General features: G+C 38.3%; 1 protein-coding gene across 4 annotated transcripts in view; it reads left to right on the top strand.

The window, feature by feature from the left end:
- Positions 1–6,248: 6,248 nt before the first annotated feature.
- The window catches only part of LOC148374294 (transferrin receptor protein 1-like), a 28,550-nt gene continuing 8,515 nt past the window's right edge, over positions 6,249–26,283 (top strand). Inside the window, exons 1-18 of one of the 4 annotated variants that reach the window (XM_088334912.1) lie at positions 7,300–7,426; positions 8,815–8,881; positions 8,950–8,988; positions 13,939–13,988; positions 16,120–16,357; positions 17,618–17,801; positions 19,120–19,345; positions 19,434–19,556; positions 20,457–20,552; positions 20,622–20,761; positions 24,090–24,241; positions 24,348–24,467; positions 24,551–24,636; positions 24,717–24,780; positions 24,892–24,959; positions 25,029–25,096; positions 25,198–25,291; positions 26,059–26,280. In XM_088334912.1, the coding sequence (XP_088191038.1) occupies positions 13,956–13,988; positions 16,120–16,357; positions 17,618–17,801; positions 19,120–19,345; positions 19,434–19,556; positions 20,457–20,552; positions 20,622–20,761; positions 24,090–24,241; positions 24,348–24,467; positions 24,551–24,636; positions 24,717–24,780; positions 24,892–24,959; positions 25,029–25,096; positions 25,198–25,291; positions 26,059–26,280 (1,914 nt within the window). In that variant the 5' untranslated portion in view covers positions 7,300–7,426; positions 8,815–8,881; positions 8,950–8,988; positions 13,939–13,955. Of the gene's footprint in view, positions 6,561–7,248; positions 7,427–7,477; positions 8,495–8,814; positions 8,882–8,949; positions 8,989–13,938; positions 13,989–16,119; positions 16,358–17,617; positions 17,802–19,119; positions 19,346–19,433; positions 19,557–20,456; positions 20,553–20,621; positions 20,762–24,089; positions 24,242–24,347; positions 24,468–24,550; positions 24,637–24,716; positions 24,781–24,891; positions 24,960–25,028; positions 25,097–25,197; positions 25,292–26,058; positions 26,281–26,283 lie in introns of those variants that run through there. The other 3 variants (XM_088334909.1, XM_088334910.1, XM_088334911.1) reach the window with 3 other exon arrangements.

Below are 26,283 nucleotides of genomic sequence, written 5' to 3'. Positions count from 1 at the left end.
AGCTGCTTCAAAACTCAACTGTTCCGCTTGGTTTGGCTCGTTCTGTATTATTTCGGTTTACCTTTAAAAGGTGAGGCACTGTTTTGCCGGATCACACCCACTCAAATGCATTCTTTAGCATCAAGCTAAGGGTTTTATTTTAGGGTCGTCTTTAAGAGAACATTTCAAACAGTTAGGTGAACATGAGTCGAAAGAAGCTAACAAAATTTATGACGCTACAAATTTGTGAACGTACATTAAAAGCATCCTGGAAGGAGGAGTTCACGTGGCCTGTAGCAGACGATGCAACGCAAACATTGCATGAATGAAGATGAGTAAATACAGGTACTGATGAAAGATGGAAAACATGCAATGAATGTTATAAGTAGATTTATACTAAACTTAACTTTAAAGTGTTGTTCTATTATATATTGTGATTATCAATCCTTAATATCTTGCAACAATGTTTTGTTTTTTTGCGATTAGTAGCCTTATTGTGTTTCAAGTTGTGAAAAGTGGGGCAGGCAACTTTATGGATGGGCAGGCAACTTTTCACAGTTGTCTGCCCTGGTGTCCGGTAAGTTTTTGTCATGAGTTTCAGACACTGGCATAATCGTCAAAATAACAAGCTAAAACAAATATAATCATCTATATCAAATAAACTTAACACCTAACGTATAAACAAAGTGAATGGGCTGCTTATTTTGAATAAATACATCAATAAATGGGTAGTCCACCATTCGAATCCATGCAATTGGAAAGAAAATACTGGATGGCTTGACTTGCTGTTTGCTTATTAATACTGTCACTAATTTTATAGTTTGGGGCTAAGGAGTATACCAGATTAAGAATCATTAGTCCCATTAGACCCTCTGCTACAAGGTAAGAGAATTGTCTGACTCAGTCTGCATCTGCAGACGCTCAGCACAGTAAAACATTACATACTAATTGTATTAGTAATATTCATAATAGAATGTGAAAATTAAGAAAATTTGAAAAAGAAAAATAGTGAAATTTAATGAGAAAGAACTTTAACACTGAATAAATATACCCAAAATAGTATAATCTTAATTGGATCCATGATGACAAGTGAGGCGCATCCTCACCTGCCTCCTCAGACTTTGCGTTACTTCACATGGTGTGGCAAAGACTTCCTTGCACAAGGACTTGGCTGGGTTATACAAGGACATAGACATTGCCGATAACTACAGTTTCTCTCAAATGAAAATAGCCATCTAATGGCATGTTTATATTATTAATTGGATGGATTTTTTATTTCAACTGAAACAGTTTACTGAAGTTCAGTTTACAGAAAATTTGAGGAGCTTCTCATTGTTTTAGTCACATTTATTGCTTTTACCGATTCAACATTTTATGACACTTCAATGAAAAACAATCAAATGGTAGTTGATGCCATTAAGGCAGTGGTCTCAAACTCAATAAAGCTGGGGTCTGCAGGAGCTTGGGTCTGGTCAAGGTTGTGTGAAATCGGGTTCACCGAAAGAGAAGCTCAGACTAAAAATATTCCATTATTCTCAAATACAATTTTCCCCCCAAAAAATACATTTAAAAGATAAAGTAAGCAGTATAGGGAATTTCTAGAACAAATGTGTCAGTTATGAATAAATAGATGTAAGATGTAAAAAAAAAAAAAGAGAAATATGAAGCTCGATCGACCGACCGATCAATCAATCAACCAATAGATAAATTAATACAGGTAAACCTATACACCATATAAACCTATACAGGTATATTAAGCGGGGGGCTGCAAATGGCCCACGGGCCGCAACTTTGAGAATCCTGCCTTCAAGGGACAGTTTGTAATATATGACCACTAGATGTCATTGTATTGTGTAGTGCACCATAAAGTGAGTGCTAAAATCACAAGGAAGAATACAAACCACGGGCACTCAAAGTGACCCAAACTCACCATTCCTTTTTTCTTTTAATTTTTGTTGCCCAGTTTTTGGTGGTACCCTTAGCAGCAAGATGGTAGACAATAATGTCAGTACCCTGTAGGTGAGCCTGTTGAAATAAATTGAAATATCTTATTGTTATCTTATCTTATTATTAACGTATTTTGTTTTGTCTTTGAAGGGACAGTGTGTAATATCTAGTGTCTCCTAGTGGTACAAAAAATGCTTAATTCAGTAAAAAAACCATTAATTTGAATATTAGGCAATAACACATGAACCATCATACAAATATTAATTTTTTATTAAAAAAAAAACCTAGGTCGAGAAATTTGTATTGCTTTACACAGAGAAATCCACACTAAAGCCACCTCAATGTTAGTCCGTCAGGATACCACCACACTGTGCTTTGTAGCACTGGCCCTTAGTCGCACAAATCTATCCATCCATTATCTGCACCCTTTATTTTCAGTGGGGTCGTAGGGGTTCTGGAGCTCATCCCAGCCATCTTCGAGCAGTGGAAAGGACACCCTGAGCTGGTTGCCAGCCAGTCGCAGGGCACACAGGGACAGACAATTCGCTCGCTCAGTCACACCTAGGGACAACTTGAACCGGCCAATTAACCTGACATGCATGTTTTTGGAATGTGGGAGGAAACCGGAGTGCCCTGAGGAAACCCACCCAAGCTAAGGGAGAACATGCAAACTCGACACGGGCAGGGTGCGATAGCTGGACGTGGCACTGCGAGCTAACCACAAAGCTGACTTGCTCCACTATTACACGTTGGGGCTTTCGTGAATGAATATATATTCCATTTAGGTATTTGACTTTCACTTCAACTTATAAATACCGAAGAGGTTACATTAAATAATATTTTTTTCTTCTTTTCGTAAAAAATACAATGTCACAAATATTTGAAAAACAACAACTTTGATTAACAATTGTTGAAACAGAGGGTGAAAAGTTGAATGACGGGAAAAATGCCAGAGCTCTTCCCCTTGACAGTCAAAACACTTTTCCCGTTAATCAAATCATGCAACCAGTTATTAAAACAGGGTATTATATGCCAACTTTGCCACAATCCAAAAACAGGCTAGGAACCGTCAGCTGTGGAGAAAGAAGACCAGAGTTGCGTCCTCACTGATGCCCTTATAAACCAAGCGGTTAACGGATCTGTGAACTATGAGGATATGCAAAATGAATCACATCTTATCATCGTTCAAAAACAAAAGAACACTTAATATGAAGCCAGATAATAAATGTGTAATTACAATGAATGAAATTAATTTGTTTTGGGACAACACTAAAAAACAACAACAAAAACAGCGTCAGCCACTTATTAACAAAAGGGAACAACATATTTTCACAAGTTGGACAATACAATATATTATAAACAAACATGTGCCAAGCCTTCCCGTGCGTAATTTGCATGTTCTCCCTGTGGTTGCACGGGGTCCCTTCAAGCACTTCGGTTTCCCCCCACATTCCAAAAACATGCACGTCAGGTTTATTGGCGGGTCTAAACTTTCCCTAAATGTAAGAAGACATATTTAAAATCAAAAAAGGGAAATTAAAAAACAATTAAATGACATGCGCCTTAACTAAAATTCGTCGTATGCTGTCTCAGTCAGATGCGGGGATTATAATTCACACGTTTGTTACTTTCCGTCTCGATTACTGTAATGCACTACTCTCCAATCTCCCGAGGTCCAAAATCAAGAGCCTTCAGCTGGTACAAAATGCTGCAGCGAGGCTTTTAACTAAGACAAGAAACTTTGATCACATTACCCCGATTTCAGCTAACCTGCATTGGCTCCCTGTTAGCTTAAGGTGTGATTTAAAGGTTCTTTTAGTATTATACAAAATCATACATGGACTTGCTCCTTCATATCTTTCAGATTTAATTTCCCCCTATGTTCCAGTCCGAAGCTTTCCTTCTGAAAACGCTGGTCTACTAGTGATCCCAAGAGCCAAGAAGAGTTCCGCAGGTTCGAGAGCGTTCTCCATCCGGACACCGGTGCTGTGGAATGCCCTTCCCCCTGAGATTCGATCTGCAACCTCAGTGGAAATGTTTAAATCTAAGCTTAAAACACACTTCTACTCTGTAGCATATGAATAGCCTATATTTCATGTCGACAATATCCGTGTATTATTTGTTATGGCAACATCCATTGCAGCCTGGTCATCCTGAATGGGGTATTACCATATGTGCGCCCCCTTCTCAAGGTTTCTTCATTTTCCTCATTTTGAGGTTTTTGAGTTTTTCCTTGCCCTCATGTAGGTTTTAGATCAGGGGATGGTGCAATAATAGTCTGTAATAATAGTCTGTGGTTTGCAATAACCTGTGCAGCCCTTTGAGACTCTTTGTGATTAAGGGCTATACATGTCGAAGTGTCTTTGGGCAAGACACTGAATCCCTAATGCCCCCTGATGAGCAGGTTGTTGCCTTGCATGGCTGACGCTGCTTGACAGGACTTTTATTAAACGAGTAATTGAGAATATTGCAAGCCCTCTTAACAAATATAATTAATTAATCATTTGCCACTGGACAATTTCTTGAACTTGTAAAACATGATCCTTCCTACAGTGAAAAATGGAGACAGTCACCAGTTCACAAAATATCGGCCTATATCAATACTTAGTGGGCGGCAAGGCGGCTGAGTGGTTAGCGCGTCCGCAGCTCAGTTCTGAGGTCATGGGTTCAAATCCAGCTACCAGCTTTGTGCGTATTTTGTATGTTCTCACCTTTCACTTTTTTGTACCAATGAAGTGAATTTGGGAATAGGGTAGTTTTTGGTTAAATTTAATCAAATACTTTTAACTGTCTATTTATAATGTTCTGTTGAACTGCTACTGTGAATGAACGCATCTTTATTACAATCCTTAATATTTAGTTTTTTTCCAACGTTTTAATCCTTTTGTACATGTTTACCATTTTAAACGTGTTTTACTTGCACTGAAAGGAGAAAGGCTATAAAGACAATAAAGGCCATTCAGTACAGAAATATCTATTCCAAGTTGAAATCAGGTGTAGAGGCTGGATGAACCCCATTATACATTCTATTTATTAAACATCTGGGATTTGTATTCAAAACCGTTTTTTCGGGAGTGTCCAATTTTCTCAAGTGATTCCTTTAGTTCCTTGAGCTTCCTCTCGTATCATCAGGAAGTCAACCAGTTTCCTTGGATGTGGTCAACCTACTGTGCAGGAAATTCAAACAATGGCTTTTATGTTGCACATCCCTTAAGACATATTTCACAGTAGGAGAGTTAAACTATAAATGTTTCAACTGTGTATTAAGGCTAAGCGGACAAGCTGAAAAATGCACCACAAAATTAGTTCTGAGTTTCAGTATAACATATTTTCCGCACTGTAAGGCGCACCGGATTCTAAAGCGCACACCCTAAAAATTGACCTTTGTCATACATATTTCATACATAAAGTGCACCGGACTATAAAGTGCATGGAATTTAGACTATAGTAAGAGCTAGTGTTTGATCTGTGCAGCCCTTTGAGACTCTTTTTTGATTGTGATTAAGGGCTATGACTTGACTTTATTCCTTTGGTTCCTTATACAAAAATTGTTAATCAATTGGCGAGAATTGCTGATTAAAAATGCAAATTATTCATTGAAGTGGGAATCAAACCCGGATCCTGCATCGGGGCAGCAGGCCTGGACTTTACCACTAGCCCACCAGAGGTACAAATGACATATGAAAAGGCAATAGTGCATATCTCATGAACATTAACATTAACATCTAAGAACATTATCGGGGACCCCTCTCACCCCCATCATGGACTGTTCACTCTGCTAGCCTCTGGGAAGAGGTACTGCAGTGTGCGGTGCAGGACCACCAGGTTCCGCAGTAGTCTAGTCCCCCTGGCCATTAGACTGTTAAATGGTCAATCTAACATGTAGTTAACCTAAATACGGTACCTGTATTTACTTACTCATCTTCATTCATGCAATGTTTGCGTTGCGTGGTCTGCTACAAGCCACGTGAACTCCTCTTTCCACAATGCTTTTATTGTACATTTACGTTAATGTACATTATTTACGTCATAAATTTTGTTAGCTTCTCTCGAATATTTCTTCTGGGGCTGAGGTTTTGGCTTGATTCCTAACCACTTATCATTTTTCTTTTGTTCTCTGTGCGTCTTCTTTGGAAAATGATATGCAAATACATGACCTTATAAGGCTCAGGAAAGTCCGGAAGCACGAAGTTATCCGATGCAGGCTTCTGATTGGCTGCCGAGTATGCAAATTGCCTAGCGAACCGAAATTCCGAAATTTCCAAACCAAACGAAGATTTCGAAATCGGAATAAAGCAATCGTTCGATTTGGGGAAAAAAAAAATTCTAGAAAAAAGTTGTCAGCCACCCGGGCAGACATCGTCGTGTAAGTTGTACGCCCTACGTATATCGTTTAGCTCCTCAGTGGCTTTGCTTTGCCATTGCATTTTTGCTTGCATTAGTTTGGTCTAGATCAGGGGATGGTGTCATAAGAGACGGCTCAGCTAAAAAGTCTCTGTAGTGCGAAGTGGAAGGAGAAGAGGACGACGAGGTGAGCGGAGAAGATGAGGTAAAATTTTGGACTATTTGATAAAGTTTCAGGAGCGAGCAGAGAGAGTGGGAAAGGTGAGATGGCACAACATTCATTTGGACAGGTAACTTAAAATTAGTTTTACCTGGTTATATCAGTATCAGAAATTATTTTCCCCCCATTTTATTAACACTCCACTTATTGAAACATAAATATTTTGTTTGTTTGTTGTACATGATTCAATTGTTTGTTTGTTTGTACATGATTCAGATTGAATCGTTTCTTGTACATGATTCAATTGTTTGTTTGTTTGTACATGATTCAAATTGAATCGTTTCTCCGGCGCCGTCACGAATGGCAGCCACTCCAGCAGCTCCCGTGTTATTTTCGATTGTTCTCAGTTATTTTCGATTGTTCTCAGCTTAGGGATGCTGCTGGAAAAGTGAATTTCCCTTCGGGGATGAATAAAGTATCTATCTATCTATCTATCTATCTATCTATCTATCTATCTATCTATCTATCTATCTATCTATCTATCTATCTATCTATCTATCTATCTATCTATCTATCTATCTATCTATCTATCTATCTATCTATCTATCTATCTATCTATCTATCTACAAATAAACATGACTTGACTTGACATTTGAAACGTATAATAGTATAGCTGGTGAATCATATTATATCTCATCACACCATTTCCTTCAACATAATCACGCAAAAAGTTAGACTAAAACAATTCCATACATTTATATTTGTATGTTTGCATTCGGACATTTGAAAAATGCGCCCACAAAGGTCTCGTTAAAGGTCTATTGAAGTGTTTCTCTTCGCCCCCTCCCACTTCATGCAGTGTAACCAGATATAAGCAGGGACCAGCAGGCTGAAGGGCACACGAGGCTAAAACTCTCGCCTGGAGCTAAATTTGCAAAAAGAAGGGGAACGCACACGATTGGAGAAGTTAAAGATTGGAGAAAATTGACTGATCAGGTAGGAGTTTAACATTTAATCATCATATCCATATCGTGTTGTACTTCAGCAAATACAACGTCGAATGAGGTGTTAAAACGATATATGCTTTTTATAAATGTATACGCTGTACAGTATTAAAATGTCTTATTGTACTTTTGTATCATGTCGGAGTCATGCATTATTTAATCGTCTACCGTTTACTTTCCCCCATGCCCACCAATTTATGCAGCCCCCCCAACCTTGAGCCATGTGCTTGGCAAACAAAAGCTATTCGAAATTCAATTCTGTGAACTTTGTTTCAAAAACAACATCCAAACAATAAAACTATTCTGCGCATCGCGTTGCCAACGCAACGAAGGTGCAACCACGGCTAACTTCTGGCGCTAGCCGCTAATAAGTGTGCCCGTTAGCTGCCTTCAAGTGCGACCTTCCTCCGGGATCACTAGGTAGACGTAGACATGACACTTACCTTGGCTTGGATGTGTTCTGGCCTTGCTAAAAGATAATATATCTTAAGGTTGTTTCCTACCCAGTTCTGCAGTCCAACAACGAGAATGTAAATATTTTCTTCATTTTTATCGTTTTTCTCGCTAACCTGGTCACGAGAAGTAGAGCAGAGGTCATTATCCTGTTTGGATAAGGAGCAGGTGAACTTGACAAGATTGTTATGGAAACACATGGCAACTGCCTTGTGTGGAGTAGCGCAGACATATGATTAATATAATCGGTTGGAATTGCTTCCTAAATAGTGCTACTTCCTCCAAGGTCATTGATAAATCGGACAATAAGAAGCTCTCTAGTCATTGCCCAAACTCCTCTGTACAATCATTTGTGTTTGGCGTATTCCAAAAGATGCGATTTACTTGCTTCAACTCACTTTATTAGTACTACTTTCTCAAGCTTTTCTTCCCAATGTGACTCTCACATGATTAAGTCCCGCACAAAGAGTGTGGGTTGCCCCAAACCCCCTGCTCACTCTGCTCTTGAGCAAGCTTCAATTGCTTGCCCCCCTGCCCTCGCCATCTGTCATTCTCACAACTTTCTCCAGTCAAGCTTTGGTTCATGAACGCCAGTGCTCACAAATTGGTAAGTTTCTATGCCTAAGGTTGTGATTTTTTACATTTTTTTAGGTCTATAAATAAGATCCCAATTTTTCAGTATTTTTAAGATTCAAGATTGTCTTAATTGTCATTAACATGAAATGCAGACTCGTTTTATTTTTTATTTTTCGTATTTGCTTTGTTGATTCCGTCGTAGTCGGTTATTAGTAAGTTTACCCCCTTGTGTTCTTTAAGTTTCTATTTTTATTTTCAACCGTGTTTTAAGCAAAGGTGGGTAGTTTTGGGACATTTTGCAATTCTAAGAGTAATTTTACATCACTATACTTTTTACTTTTACATAAGTAGATTTGTGAAGAGGAAACTACTCTGCTACATTACGCTACATTGAACCCGTTACCTAAATCCCCTCCATGTAAGTAAGAGTCTGTCTGTCTGCTTAAGCGCATTTATTTTGTCAGAGACTTTGTTTCTTTTATTTAGACTTGACCAGTTACCCAAACAATCAGGGTTGTGAACAAGGTGAGAACATTTCTTTAATGTACTGTATGTGCATTTTTAAATGGCTGTCTAAGTACACAGACTTATAATTACAGACTTGTTATTTATTGTTGATTGGTTGTAATTTGATGATTTGATTTAATGGTTGTTTTTTTTAAAAAAACATCAAGAAATAAGACATGGCTACAGTTACTCAGTACTTGAGTATTTTTTGGAGCACATCGTTTTTTTTTTTACTTTTACTCAAGTGCTTATTGTGGGGACTACTTACTTCTACTTGAATCATTTTATTCTGAAGCAACAGTACTTTTGCTTGAGTATTTTTCCCCCGCTACTTTACCCACCTGTGGTTCTAAGTTTAGCTTATACCACTGACTTTTCTCCGCCTTGACTGTAAAAAAAAACTATGGATCTGTTTTTGGTGCCTCACATAAACCAACGCAATGTACTAAAATTGGTCAGAAATTGGCCCCATCGTACTGAATTACAATTTATAAATGCCCTTTTCTGCCAAAATGCCTCGCTTTTACGGGTCAAGCGATTCTACACAACTGTCCTTTGAAGTTGACTAACTGACAAGCTTTGCTCCTACAAGGGTGTGATGCAACTTTGGTTATTATCTAAGATTGACACATGGGTTAGAAAAGGTACTACTGAAGAAACCAAATCGTCACTTTGTGGAAAGGCCTTACAAGATAATACTCAAGTCCTCCATTGAAAGTTTTTTTTTTGGCAATTAAAAACTTTTGTCTTTGTTCTTATTATTGCGTTGAGTGGAAATGACAGCATGTCTGTCAATAGAGAATAAAAGAACAGTTAATCTGATTAAAGTATTAGCTGATTTAAAGTGGTATGTTTGGCACGTAAGATTAATGCATTTTTCTTCCCACCAAAGTGAGCAGTTAGCTTTTTAAAGTAAATCATTTTTGTGAATAGTTTCTAACAGTCTGCAGCAACAATTACCATGAATTAGAAAGTGAAGTATACAGTAGTTTAAGTCAGGGGTAGGGAACCTATGGCTCGGGAGCCATATTTGGCTCTTTTCATGAGTACATATGGCTCCGAAATAAAATGGAACTATTGCACATCTCTCTGTGGCGTTCCAAAGTGAAGTGATTTCATCCCGATTTTGTTCCATATAAAGCCGAAGCAACTTAATGCAGAAGTTTATAACTGATAAATAAAAACGCTGGCAAACGACTTTGATCGGGTGAGCACTGAGCAGTACAGGTGGGTGGATCCCTGCACACAGCGCAGGGCACTTCCTTCTCTCTCTCTCTCGCTCAGTGCAGTCTACACCGAAAGTGAATATGACGATATGCTTATCGGTTGCAGTAATTTGTGACATTTTTACTAAAGAACTTTGCATGCACATTGTTTTGAAACCATTATTAAGGACAAATTTCATGGAAAAAAATTTCCTCAACACTCTTAACTGAAGGTGGAAGACAAATTGTAAATTCATTTAATTAGTTTTCATATATTTGATTAAATCATCAAATGACACACAGTGAAGTCAAATGTGCTGAAGAATTAGCTTTTGTCTAGAGAGTGTGTTTGGCAGTTTTTTCAATTTTGTCTGAAAATATATGATGTGGCTCTCTCAATTTCTTTTTAAAACATTTTTTGCTTTTATGGCTCTTTGGGTCAAAAAGGTTCCCTACCCCTGGTTTAAGTGGTGTATTTCATAGTTTTTTTTATCGTAAGTCAAGGCTATGATCAACAAATTTAGAATTAGATTATTAGAATAATATTTATTGACAATATTACCTACGTAGTGAAAATTGTTTACAAAATTAGATGAACATTTTGATAAAATTTCAGAGAAAAAAATAAAGGATTAAAAGAATGTTAGGGTAAATCGGCAAATATTTAAAAGGCAGGGTTTGGGGACTGGAATATGTTGTAATAAGAACATGGTAAGAAAAAACAAAACTGGAGAGCCATTAGCCGTTGCACCGGTGTGTCCCGCCATTATCGTGTTTTATTGCAATTTAGGCCATATAATGGTGCATATGAAATACTGTATCAAAGCCAATTTTCAGCAATATTATGGCAGGGGTTGAGGTGAATTTCACATGCATTTGACTTGATTTGTTATGTTGTGGCCATCTAAAATTTCAATCTTGCAAACATATTTTTTTTAATTGGCAAGACAGTTCTTTAGCAAAACTGGTCTGATTGAAAAGTCAATTGTAACCCCTTGGCATTTGTCCACACAACTTTATAGTCACGCAATGTCAAGCTTCCAGCAGAGCTCTTAAATTAGTCTGTGGAGGTCATTAAGACCTTCTCCCATTTATCATGGAGTTCACAAATAATGTGTTTGAAATGAATTAATTACAACATAGGTTTTGCACTATTTCTATTTAGCTTCACTTGAGGAGTTCATGGCCAATTGGCTATATTTAAGTCTTTCTTTAGTGTCAGGCTATAGTGTCACACTAGAAGTCTAGATTTAGTGATTTAACTCCTACCGACTGTAGGGAAGACACAAATAAATTAAAAACAAGAAAAATATTGAACTACAAACTGTGGAAGTAGAGACATCGGCCCTCCTGCGCATGAATTAAGTCAGTGAACAGTTTACTAGTAGACCTCTATGCTAAAAATTCCAATGGTAGCTCAAGCTCAACATTTTCAGTTGGTTGCACCAGCACCCAATTTATTTGCATCTTTTCTTTTTGTCGGCCTTAATAAGAACTGACTAAAACCCGCAATACTATTAGAAAGTAGCAGCACAATGCATTCACAGATCATACTGGTTGAGAGCTTGCCTCGGTGCTCATTTTTCGCTATGGAAAGAAAATACTTGTTGATCTCATAGTTGCGGACGCTAAAAGTTGTGTTTAAAGGGTGGACAGTTATGTATACTGTCTTAATGCAGCAGGAGCCCTCCCACAATGTGGATGAATTATCAGCACTTTTAGTTGCATTTTATTGTATTAAAAGCTATACAAATAAAAACTGATTTTACCTCTCATGAATTGGAAAAAAGTGGTTAGCGGTAGAATGTCTGTGATTAACTATTGTACTTCGAGAAAGTAAGCAATTTATAAAGCTAATCATTATAAACTGTCAGCCGCATTGTGCAAGACAATGGGTTGCAAAAGCTGTCCAGCTTCTTTAGCGCTCCTTCCATATCCACTCTCATAATGCAACCCTGATTCACCCAACCTTATGTGTACAGACTTATATTGAATCTATATTTTATTGGAACTTGTCATGATTATTGAGTGGTTATCAAAGTGACAAAGGGTGAAAAAAACAAAACAAACAATATTGAGAGAGACGCAACAAAATCAAGAACATTGAAAAATTTGGATGTATAGAGAATGGTCAATAAAGAACATGCTCTCAGGACACTGGTTGTTCTTAGTTTTTTTTAAACTCATGGTTATTGTAGAGTTTTTAACAATTTCCCTTATAAAAAATGAAGAAAAATCCCACCCCAAACAAGCTCAAAACAGACAGGCCAAAGAGCAGTTCAAAACGTTTTTTAGAAAAATAAAATCAGTGCTGTATACTTAACTTGGAATGCACTACGAACACTGTAGCGGTTCAGATTATCTATTGTCACTTTAGATTTTACAAAAACAATTACCGGTAATTGTCAGTCACTGACTTAACAGTAAAATGCCCAATTTAGAGACTTTATTATTATTATTATTTTTTTTAGTATTATCTTTCTTACGTTATACCTACTAAACTTTAACTTAAATAATGAATGTCTTACATGGCGAATGGCACAGTTTTTGGTCACTTTATATGACAGTTTTTATATTATTAGTTATAATACTTGTTATAACTTTTCAGCACAACAGCAGCCACAGCAGAGGTCACCCAGACCCTATCTTGTGGTGCGCTCTGTGTAGTAAATAGAGAAATATAACCAGCCAAAGAGATTGGACCATTTAACACGGTGCGCCCTCCATCCATCCAATATCTGCACTGCTTATCCTCAGTAGGGTCGCGGGATGCTGGAGTCCATCCTGGCTATCCTCAGGCAGTGGGCAGGGGACACCCTGAACTGGTTGCCAGCTAATCGCAGGGAACACAATGACAGACAACTCACTCGCTCATTCACACCTAGGAAAAATTTGCGTTTTCTTTCGGACATGTCAGGGAGTTAGCAGGGCTGCCGCTGTTTGCAGTGTCGAGAGTCAGAAAAGCTTTTGCCTCAGTAGATGAATAATCGGCCAGTCGAATGAATAATAACGTAGATACCGATATCCGTTAAATTCCCAAATATACCACTGCCTTAGAGAATAACTCTGTCCATCTTTGAATGATTGTGTGTTCATATGGAGTTTTGATTTGTCTGATTTCTATTGTTTCTACCAAGCAAGCTTATTTTTAGCTGACTGTTCTGAGAAAAGATTTACCTTTGTGATTGATTTAGATTGGACTCAGGGTAAACACCTTTCTGGTAACACTCATTGCTGGTGTTACCTTGCTTGTAATATGGGAAATAAGAATAAACATTTATAAGAGTTCCATTTCAGCTCTTGCTGTTTAGTAGAAATATAACCATTCTCTGTGTCTCTTCAAGTGAGTGAGAAGCCAGTTCTTATGTAATTGTATCACACTGGCAATGGTGTTCCCATGGTGCCTGTGGAGATCAAGGTTCTAATCTCATATGGTCTTTTGTGTGCTTAAACAACTGCTTTTTAGTGAATTGCTCAGGAAACTCAAAGGTTTGTTTTAGGACGTGAGAGCTAAAGTGGCATAGATTTGTGTCATTGTGATCACTTGCATCTTCTGATTTTTGTGTTTGTTTTTGTAGTACTGTCAAACAGGTTTTACGTTCTTCTACCGCAACTATATTCTTATGAAACGTAGAAGAAATATTTTCTCCCTTACACCCAAGTGTATTGCATATTGTACTTGCATAGACAACTTTTGTCAATCATTTTATTATTTTTTTTTCCCTGATGCGATATGACTGGTTTGTTTTTCTTTTTTTTTTAGAGTTCCGTCAAGCAACAATGGACCAAGCAAGGTCAACAATAACAAAAATTGTGAGTATTTACAAATTCATTGTTACTTTGTTTTATTTTTTTTTCTGCATTATGTCTGGTGCTTTGATCTTTTACCAACAGAAACATAGCTACTTTATCTAAACAATGTGACCTTCAGTTTAGCCGGTATTTTTGCCGTTGTTTTGTTGGGATGACTTTGTATCTGAGAGACATTGTAGGATATTTTTCTGAGCTATATTACATGGAAAAAAAAACAACAATTTTCTTTTGTACTATTAATTCTTTGTTGTTAACATCTCAAATAGAAAATGGAGGTAAGATATCTGTCTTTGGCATTAAATTTGTTAGTATAGAAATAATAATATTTGAGATTCACAATGCGGTCACATACAATACCTAGCAGTCAAATACAATAGTCAAGTGAAATCATGTTTATTTATATAGCCCTTAATCCCAAGAAGTTTCAAAGGGCCGTACAGACCACAGTGTATTATACTATTTCCTGATCTAAAATAATAAAAAAATATATGTTATGAAATAATGACAAAAAAATATAGATATATAGATGGATACTTCATTCATCCCATACACTTCCAGCAGCATCCTTGTGTTGAAAATAAAACAAAAAATAATAAGTAAAAGGAATATAATACATAAATACCCAATGTAACGTGTTGATATAGAGTATTTAAATAGTGCTACATAAAATACACACTGTAATAAAAACAGGGGTATAGTTTAATGCGGGCTTTTACTCCCCCGGGTGGAGTTAAAGAGCCTCATGGCATGAGGCAGAAATGCTCTCCTAAGTCTGTCCGTGGAACAAGACTGTGACAGCAGTCTGTCGCTGAAGCTGCTCTGTTTTCTTAATCTTACACATATTAATTGATCATGTTTAATTACAACTAAGTTACTGGCTTGACTCATTATGTGTTTTCTTAATGTTAAACAAATTGTTGATTATTATATTCAATCACTATCATCAAAGCGGCGCTGCCACAAGCGGCTGCCTTTTCCAGCAGCTGCCCTATTGTTTTATTGTCTGCTCCTATCTTCGGTGTTTTTCTTCCCGTTTTGACAACTACACTATGGATTACTTCTATCCTATGGACATGGGTTCTAGCGCACAAAAATGCGTCTATTCAAGGAATCAACTCCTTGCCCTGAAGAATTCTCGTACCGGCGTGATGAAGGGGCCTATCGTGGAAGAAGAGCCGGAGCTAGCTAAGCGCCTAGCGGCGTTATAAGTCTTCGGTACCATCCGTAATCATGGTAAATGCGAACTCACGACCAAATAAGATCGAGTGCTGGCGGAAAACATCGAAGCGCACAGGGAGCGCAGTTGCTGTGTTTTGCGGAAATGTGGCTCACGTTTGGCATTCCGGACGCTAACGTGTAGCCACCCGGAGCTATCCGGCTTCAACGCCGCTGCACAGAGACGAAAGCCGGGGGGAATCGGAGAGGAAGCTGACTTGCTAACATGAGGTGGTGTATCCCTGGATTTTCACAAAGAAAAGATTTCCATCTGCCGCAGGGATGTCGAACTTTTGGACTAGCGTGACGCCATCCACTCCGCTACAAGCACCCCTAGGGCATCATGTTAATCTGCTAATAAACAACGGGGTAGACTGCTGGAAGTGTGAATTTCCCTACGGGGATGAACAAAGTATCCATCTATCTATCTATCTATTAACTGGTTTGACAAGGAAAATTATCTGATTTTTTTTTACCAAAATCTAGAAATTACATTACCAGTATGGCTCTATTATTCCTTCCCCCCAAAATATCTTTTAATAAAACCCTGATGAAGAAATGCTTTTTCTTAAACTTTGCATTTTTTGCACTTTTGATTCAACATTTGTAAAACTAACATCTGCACATGCGCTGACACATATTTTAGATTTAGAAAAATATATTTACCAAATTGTGACGAGGTTTATTTCCAACATCAGCTGCCCACTTAATTTGCTTAAACACCATAGGATTGAAAGTCTTCTACAATGAGATAGAATTGCAGTTGGTCAATGACAATTAATTTGAACATCATTTAGTTGTTGCAGCTTTAGTCACAACATCAAATGATGCCAGACTTTCAGGATTAGATTCTTTTTGACAGTTTACTGTTTCTAACACAACTTTGAGCTTTCACATATTTATCTTCCTCTTGTAGTTTAATGGAGAACCGCATTCGTATACGCGGTTTAACTTGACCCAGAATATGGAAGGGGACAACAGTCAGGTGGAGATGAAGCTTTCGTCTGACGCGGATGAAGAAGTTGGAGGAAACGGAGTGGGGGCCCACCTCAATCACAACTCCAACCACAAATCCTACATGACTTCAAAATTAGGACGCACGCCTAAGAACCTCTGCTTTATGTTTGCTACCATCCTTCTCATCTTTATCATCGGTAAAGATTGGTGACAGAACTTAGGAGCTTTTTAAAAAAATAAATAAATATGGATCTTAAATGTCTTTGTTTGAATATTGATTGAAGAGTACCATATTTTCCATACTATAAGGAGCACCTAAAAACAGCAAATCGGCCACAAATTTGAACGTGAACCTTACGTACAGACAAATTAGGACACACATACCAGTGAACTACCATGTTTGTGCACTTATTGACCAGTCGAAAAATATTGCTGAGCACAATTGCGCAACACTGGTGGCAACGGGGATTAAACCCAAATAGCAAAAGTGAGACCGTCCATTTCTAACCACCAGCCCACTTCGGACAGACACTTCGACACGAATGGAAATACATAAGGTCTTATCTCATTATCACGATAGCAGATACGAATGTTTGGGAAAAAAATCATATAAAATTTTGGTTCACTTTTCTCAGCTCAAATTAAGAATTGAAGGTGACAAGTATAAATTATAAACAAAATACCAACATAAAATGTACAATGTATTTATTTAATGTCTTTCAAAGTCTAATTATTTATGAGATACATGAAAGAGTTATTTCTGTCATTGTGTTTTTTGCGTTTATTTAAATCTTTCAGGACAAATTTCTGTTTTCTTCATTCTCTAATATTTCTTTCTGGCACCATGAGTAAAAAATAGTGTGATAATAGTGTGCCTATTCGGGCATCTGTAACCCTTGTATTCAAGTTATATAGGATATGGTGCTCTCCTGCTGCAATCCGATTTCAAATCCTGTAGTATCCGATATTTTCTAATTGTGACCAGTGGTACATTTTGACTGATCATTCAATGCATAAATATGGTATTTCTTTATTTTTTATGCAATATTTGCCCTTACTGTCGTTTGAATCCCATGCCCCTTATAGTCCGGTGTGCCTTAAATATAAAAAAAAATCACAAAATACTTTTTTTGGGGGTGCACCTTATAACCCGGTACACCTTATTGTGTGGTAAATACGGTAATTGAATTCAGAAATTGCCGTTTTTAGATGATTCGCTCTGTTGCAATAAAAAAAAAAAACAGGACAATTGTGCACTGTTACCTTTAAAACAAAATTAATCTATCAAGTTATTTTAATAATGATGTAATGCACTATTTGTCTGAAATGTAATCTGCAAGTTGAGGTGTAAAGCTTCTGAGTTTGTGGTCTGCACAGTATACGAAGTTGGTGACTTGTATTTGAGATTTAATCCAATGCAGAATTTTATTTGTATTTTAAACCGCTGCTTCTTTCAGGGTACTTGATTGGCTACTTGGTTCATCGCAAAAAAGATTTGCCATTCAGCTGTGAAAACTCTTTGCAATTGCCTGAGGAGCCCGCCGTGCCAGACACCGGAGCTGCTCCCATAATGGCTTGGAATGACGTCAAGAATGCATTTGCACAAAAGTTGACTGCATCTAACTTTCAAACTGCCTTCAGGTAAAAGTAGAACCATATGCTGTCACAGAATTAGGAAAAAAAAGTACCATGTTTTCCGGACTATTAGGTGCATCTAAAAACTCATAGTTGGCCAGAAATTCGGAAGTGCGCTTTATAATGTGATTCACCTTATTTACCACAAAATGCGGTGGGTAAGGTGGGCAATGCATAGAGCAATTATGCGTGAGCTTTACTACACAAGTTTTCATGGTATACTAGCGTAATTGTGCAATAATTGATCAATCGAAAAACATCACTGACCATTATCTCATAAGTATTGTATGCAACGGAAATCGAACGCAGGTCGCGGTAATGAGAGCACTTAACAACTAGACCAAAAACGCCGTGTTTTACAGGGTTTAGGGGACATTGTCTATTATTTAGTGGTTAAAAAATCATTATTGTTTAAAAAACAATAATTGATGTGAATCGGGAAATCACACAAACTATTATATAAACCCCCTAAGAGTCTTAGGGGCACCATTTCCAGTGGTGTGTCGTGGGCAAGTAGAGCCTGGTGGCGTCCATCCCTCTCCAGACCACATAAATACTAGGCCGACAAATAAGTATTTATTCTAAATTGAGGCTCACGTAAAGGGAGTTGGCATGATTGTGTGCAATCTTCCTGCTACGGGTAGCCCCAAAAAACAAACGCCTTGTGAAAGGCTGGGCAAAAAAAATAATAATGAAAATGGTGCGGTTTGGTCACTCTTGAGTTTCTGTAGTTTTGTTTTGTAGCACTCGTTTTTGGTTGCACTACCCAATACAGCAACATACAGTGGTGAAATGCTACACGGCGTCCCCCCATTTAGTTGATTAATTGATCAGTTTTAAAACTGTTTATCAGAATTTTTTTTAAATACAATTGAATTCTGGGGAATCATCCATTCATCCATCCATCCATTATCTGCACCGCTTATCCTCAGTAGGGTCGCGGGATGCAGGAGAGCATCCTAGCTAACTTCAGGCAGTGGGCAAGGGACACTCTGAACTGGTTGCCAGCCAGTCACAGGGCACACAGAGACAAACAGATCACTCGCTCATTGACTACTACGAATAATTTGGAGTGCCTAGAGGAAACCCACGCAAGCACAGGGAGAACATGCTAACTCCGCACCGGAGGGCTGGTAGCTGGATGTGATCCTATGACATCAGAACTGTGCTGCAGACGCGCTAACCACTCAGCTGCCATGGAATAAATTGTTTAAGCTTGCTTAAAATCATAACCTCCAGACTAACTGATAAAATGGAGATTTTATTAGGTAAATATTCTTCCCATAACTGTTTTGAAAACTATCTTTTTCGATTTCTTTCCTAGTGAAGTGTCAAGTGGCAGCCACCGGGCTGGTTCCCCCGGTGACGACGCTTTGGCAGACAAGGTGATCAAAAAGTTTCAAGAGTACGGCCTGAAAACCTGGACCGATGAGCACTTCATAAAAGTTCAGGATCGCCCATTTTCTGGCTACAACAAAATTGTTTTCAAGAATGGCAAAGAAGAGCGCCCAGAAGGTTTTCTGTCTTATAGTGCTAATGGAAATGTTAAGGTGAGTCATCGGGAGGATGAAGGGATTAAAAAAAAACGATTTAATGTTTGTGGTGCACAGAAACTCGTATTTTTGTTGTCTGATCCAGGGAGCTGTTCTGTACGCGTACTATGGACAAGAAAGTGACTTTAGGTTACTTCGGGACAGGAACATCAACATGACTGGTAGAGTTATGTTGATCCGAGCTGGAAAGATAAGCTTTGCGGAAAAGGTTAGTGTCACTATTTGGTGATACAGTAATTCTTGTTTTCGCGGGGGTTGCATTTAAAAAAAATCCCGCGATATTCAAAACCAGCAAAGAAGAAACTTCCATTTATTTATGAAATACTATTTTACTTTGAAACCAAAGAACAAATCCAATGTACAGGCACAAATATTTGCTTAACAAATAAGAGTTCTGTATTTCATAAACGTATTATTTTTTCACAAATAACTTCCGTTGTGACAAATTTAATCTTACAAATATTTTTGACGCTTTATTGCACAACTGTATCAATCCACTTTACATGATACTTTGTCGCTGTCATGTTGATGTTATGGAAAGCTGCATTTAGTTTCCGGTCTGCAACCCAAAAGGTTGAAAGACCCATATTGGACTACAAAAAAAATCTGGAGCTGCAAAAAATTAAAAGCCTTATATAAGAATGGAAACGCGTACTGTATATCCATTGGGAAAGAAGGTGTCCTTTTACAGAAACCATATATTTTTCTGTTATCCAAAACTTTTGAAAAAGTCCCAGGTAGCCACTGGTTCCAATGCATTTTTAGCTGGTTGACAAGGTGAACTTTCTTGGCGATAGAAAGCATCTACCTCTGCCTTTTGGGCCCGCCAACCGGTGCTTTTGTCGGCTTTTAGAAAAACTTGATGTGATAACAAATTGCATATAATTAATGTAGGTTCATTAAGCTATTTTACATATGTTTACAACTGGGACCACATCTTCATTAATGCACAGACAAAAACGAGCGGGCGACTGTTAAGCCAATCAGAATGCAGAAAAAGGTAGCGAAACCACAATAAGTGAACCGCGATATAGCAAGGGATTACGGTATCTCCAAAACTGAAATTTTGTTGAAAATTTGACAATCAACACTTCCTTTGTTTTTCTAGGTAGCCAATGCTGCCAAAATGAAGGCCTCTGCTGTACTGATATACAAAGATCCTGCTGATTATTCCTCTGAACTTAACTCACAGCTCTTTGGACATGTTAGTATGGAAAATTAAGATAATTTTTGACGTTTTAGACTTTTTAGAGTAATTTCTTTTCTCTCTCAGGTTCATTTAGGTTCAGGGGATCCCTATACCCCCGGCTTCCCTTCCTTTAACCACACACAATTTCCACCTGCTGAGTCGTCAGGACTGCCCAGAATTCTGGCTCAAACTATCACTGCTCGCACAGCCACCAGCATTCTTGAGTAAGCGGTTAAAATTCAAAAAGTATCTGTAGACATTCAAAAAGTATTTCCATTTCTGTAATAATAAACAGGAGTTACCACATTTCAAGTATGCAACCACCACTTTGACCTCAACATGAATTTATTAAACATGCAATTATATTGTGTTAAAGGGACAATGTGTTTCATTTGACCAGTAAATGTTACTAAATTGTGTAGTGCAACCTACAACGAGTGCTAAAATCCAAAATGAATAACAAATACTGTTAGACTAATTTCTTTGTCACTCTGTGGTATATCAGTTTTACCACTAGGTAGAGCCCCCCTAATGAAGTAAAAAGGAAGCAACAACTAATGTTTACTAAATGAAAAAGGTCAGGCCCAAAACTGGGAAGCCAAAGGTTCAATCCCTGGCCATTTATGTAAAGATTTACGAAAATTGCATCTATTTCCTTCGTGGAGGGGTAGGAATGCGCGCACTGTGTGTATAGCTCTGCCAATTCCTACTGTTCACCCAATCAACTAGTTCTGGGTTATTTGCCAGAGTTTTGGGGTGTTTAGAATTTATTCTGTGGGTTTTCATCATAAAGAGCATAAACAGCAGTGTTGGGTATGTTACTTTAAAAAGGTAATTATAGTTACTATTTTTTCTAATAAGTTACTGAGTTAGTAACTGAATAACTTAATAGTAAAAATAATTAGTTACCAGGGAAAATAACTATTTCCATTACTTTAAAAATAAGTTGTTTCTATGTCAAAGTATTTAAAAAAACAATCTGAGTAAATAGGAAACACAGAGTTTACTTGTAGAGATGGAAATTCTAACTATCTCAGAGAGGCACTTCTCCAAAAAGAAGATCACAAACAGTTCTTCTGGTTGTTTTTGTTGCTGTAATACCTACACTACCTATTATTATGTAACATTATGCAGGGAATGACCTCAAAAGGGAAAAAAAATGAGACAAAACCGGAACAAAAAGAAAAAATACAATGACAAAAGGAAAAGGAATGATAAAAAAAGAAAAAAGAATAAACTTAACATTTTATATAAACACATTATATTTAAATAACACAGGAAGTAAAATTAAGATAGCTGTAAATTTACAAAAAAGACAAAATACAAAACAATTTTAACATTCCTATGCCCCACAAATTGAAAGTCAACAACACAGAATCCCCCAAAAATCATATTGACCAATCATAAGAGAAAAGAGGCATCTCGGAGGGAACTAGCTGTTATTGTTGCGAGGCCGGCTCCCTTGGTTCACTTCCAGGGGCCGGCTCATAGAGACATTTTGTTCGCGAACGAATCAGGTGCTGTAATCATAATACTATAAATAAATGCTATATTCGTATTTGCTATCTTACCATATGGTAGTCACCATTTTGAAGAGTGATATAATCCGAAATAATGTGATGTTAACAACTTTGAGGAGAGCTGAAAACCGCGCCACTGATCTGCCGCTAAAGTCATGCACCGCTTACCCCGTTACTGAAACAGTATTATTTATTATTGCCTTATTCCCAATACTGCTCAAGAGTGGTTGTTTAATGGCCGTATAATAGATTATTTTGCAATGTACAGACAAAACGAAGTCTGTTTGTGTGACACCTTGACTGAGAATGGGCCCTATTTAAACTGGACAAAAACATTTCCATATTCAGTGTGTTACCGACTTTGCAAATGCTAAATTCACTTTCGCATGTAACAATACAGTAAAACATTGTGCATGTTAAATTTCATCTCTGAGCCAGATGTACTCATTGAAAGAGCTCCTTATGGCTTGCAGGCCATAGATTCCTGACCTATAGGAATGCTGATGCAAATATTAAAACTGACATCACATGTGATGAAGACCATGGAGCGGCTGCTGCTGCACCACCTGAGGCTACAGGTCCGTCACGCCATCGACCCACTGCAATTTGCTTACCAGGAGAAGGTGGGAGTGGAGGATGCTATACTATACATGTTACACCGATCCCTCTCTCACCTGGATAGGGCGAAGGGGGCTGTGAGGATTACATTTTTGGACTTCTCTAGTGCCTTCAATACCATACAGCCTCTGCTACTGAGTAGGAAATTGACAGAGATGGGAGTTAGCTCACACCTTGTAGAATGGATTACTGACTACCTGACAGGCAGACCGCAGTATGTGAAACAGGGGGGCTGTACATCGGACACCGTGGTTAGCAGCACAGGATCTCCGCAGGGGACCGTTCTCTCTCCGTTCCTATTCATTCTATATACATCGGACTTTAAGTACAACTCTGAGTCCTGCCATGTGCAAAAGTTTGCAGATGACACTGCGATCGTGGGATGTATCAGAAACGGGCAGGAGGAGGAGTACAGGAAATTGATTCAGGACTTTGTCCGATGGAGCGACGCAAACCACCTGCACCTAAACACCACCAAGACCAGAGAGATGGTGGTGGACTTCAGGAGAACCAGAACTCACCCGGTTCCTGTAACCATCAAGGGAGAATGTGTAGAATTTGTCCAGACCTACAAATACCTGGGTGTGCAGCTGGACAACAAACTGGACTGGACTGCCAACACAGAAGCTCTATGTAGGAAAGGGCAAAGCCGACTTTACTTCCTCAGAAGGCTGGCCTCCTTCAACATCTGCAAAAAGCTCCTGAAAATATTCTATGAGACAGTAGTGGCAAGCGCCCTCTTCTATGCGGCAGCGTGTTGGGGAGGCAGCGTCAAGAAGAAGGATGCCTCTCGTCTCAATAAACTGGCTAGGAAAGCGAGCTCTGTTGTGGGCAAAGAGCTGGACAGCCTAACAACAGTAGCTGAGAGACAGGCACTGAAAAAGCTGAGGTCAATCATGGACAATCCATCGCATCCGCTTCACAGCATTATCTCCGGACAGAAGAGCAGTTTCAGTGACAGACTGCTGTCACTGTCTTGTACTACGGACAGACTGAAGAGATCTTTTCTTCCTCATGCCATGAGGCTCTTTAACTCCACCCGGCAGAGTAAAGGCCCACATTAAACCACACCACCTACATTGGATATTACTGAATCTTACTGCATTATGTGTTCTGTGTAGCACTATTTGGTTACTCTATATAACATGCTAAAGTGGGCATTTGCACGTCACACTGGGTATTAGTATATTGTATTCTTTTGGCTTTATTATTGTACTGTTCTCAGCTCAGGGATGCTGCTGGAAATGTGAATTTCCCTTAGGGGATGAATAAAGTATCTATCTATCTATCTATCTATCTACAGTACTTTTCCCTTAGTTTTTATGTAATCAGCGTTATTATTGCTCAATAACCACACTTTTTCATTGGTATGAGTTGATAGAAACAAAATGTGTACTATTTTTCCATCCCACAGACAGTTGGAGGGGCCGAACGCACCAGAGGAGTGGGGCGTTTTCAACAAACTGGGTAGTGAGAGTGATGTCATTACTGTGGAAGTCAACAACGTTCTTACTGAGAGAAAGATCAACAATGTCTTTGGCGTCATCGAAGGCTTTGTGGATGCAGGTGTTAAAAACTTTCTATTAACAGAGACGGCTAATAAACATAACCCTCATAACTAATTGTTCAAATTGATAATGTATTGTATGAATTGCCCTTTTTTTGACTCTAGATCGGTACATGGTTATCGGTGCCCAAAGGGATGCTTGGGGTCCGGGTTTTGCTTCTTCAACCGTTGGCACCGGTGTCCTGTTGGAAATTGCTCGTTCTATCTCAGAAATGCTGAAGAAGGGTAATATGTCTCTAACCTATTCTTTCCAGTTTATGCACCGCATGTATAACCCTTTTACTGACCCTTTTTCATCCTTAAACTAGACGGCTTCAAGCCAAGGAGGAGCATTGTGTTTGCAAGTTGGAGTGCTGGAGAATATGGGAGCGTTGGCGCCACAGAGTGGCTGGAGGTAGGAATAACATACTGAACTATGATTTGACAGTGCAATAATCTCAAAAGAATATACTGTTATCTGTTCCTTGTTTGCAGGGTTATCTTTCGTCTCTTAGCATGAAGGCCTTTTCTTACATAAACCTTGATGGAATTGTGGCCGGTTTGTACAATCTTTTGAGTTTTCATTCCAAACAATACGTTCCAACTTTGTATTTGTTTTCCGAATTGACATCGTGCATTTTCCTACTGAATCCAAAACAAATGTTTCTAGGTCACAATGGTTTTAAAGTAGCAGCAAGTCCAATGATGTACAGCTTGATTGAACGTACTCTCAAAGAGGTAAATCTTTAAAACAAAATTAATTTACAATTTTACACACAACAATGCATGCCACTGTTTTCTTCGCAGGTGGGCCTGCGGAATAAGGCTAACTCGCTCTTTTCACAATTCGGAAACAGCAACTGGGAAGCAAACGTGTATGTTCATTTACATGTACAGTACCAATACTGGGTGGTAATCACAATGTTCAAGCTTGCTGTTTTGATGTGTACATCGAAAACATTATTTGTCCATTTAGGTTGGAACCCTTAAAGTTGGATAATGCTGCTTATCCTTTCATTGCCTTTACTGGCATCCCGTCCCTATCATTTCGATTCACCTCTGGAAATCTAGTAAGTTTGGTGCTTTTGTAACACATAAATCTAGAACTAATACAGTGGTACCTCATCATACAAGCAGCAATTTTGGTTTCCGAGTATTTTTTAAAGAAAATATGGAGGAAAATCAGGTTCACAAGCGATCCCAGGGGCTACCACTAAAGACCGCTAGCCACTCTTGACTGCTTACTGCTAGCATTGGTTTGTCCATTTTGCGCATTCAAACTACTACAGAAAAAAATTGTGCTGTATGATTTTTTTTGTTTATTACGTTCATTTGCAGTACCTTTAATTTGAAGTGTACAGTTAGTGCTTACGTTTTATTAACAGTTTCTCTATCCCATACCTGTCAACATACGCCAATTGATTTCCTTAAATAGAGATTGGTCTTTTTTCTACATATTTTTTTCCCACATAAAAATTGTTAAACAGCGTACACAATTTGAGATAGTGAAAAATGTTTAAAACACGGGGAACACGTATGCAATTTAAGGCCCCCTACACAGCCGCCGCTCCTTCTTCCACACAACTCGTATTTTGTCTCTTTACTTTAATCTTATTGATCTTATTACCGCATTTTCCATGTTTGATTCCTATATGAATGTGTTTTTAGTGATCAGGAAGATGTGATATATAGAAAGCTTTTGGGAGGTTGAGAAAATTGGTCCGGAACAAATTAAACTTGTATGAACAGGTACCACTTAGTAATATTTACCACCCAAGGCATTCATGTAAAAAATGCATATATTGTATGGATTTTTTTAATCAGGCTCTTTCCATAGGATTATCCATATTTTGGCACATTGCTGGATACCAAAGAGAAGTTAATTGCTGCTACGTCCAACCAGCATCTGCAGCTAGCTGAAGCAGCTGCCAAATTTGCAGGTCACATCGTGCTGAGGTTGGTCCACGATCATCTGCTGCAAATGGATTTGTTAAAGTACGACAAGATTATTCGTAGTCATGTGGCGCAGATCAACAGGAAAGTCAACACCGTGCAGAGGGTA

Source organism: Urocampus carinirostris, chromosome 1 (genome assembly GCF_059441175.1).
Source record: "Urocampus carinirostris isolate Australia breed hairy pipefish chromosome 1, RoL_Ucar_1.0, whole genome shotgun sequence".
Lineage (NCBI taxonomy): Eukaryota > Metazoa > Chordata > Actinopteri > Syngnathiformes > Syngnathidae > Urocampus > Urocampus carinirostris.
The sequence above is the reverse complement of the archived record's forward strand: the minus strand, read 5'-3'. Positions and strand labels throughout refer to the sequence as shown.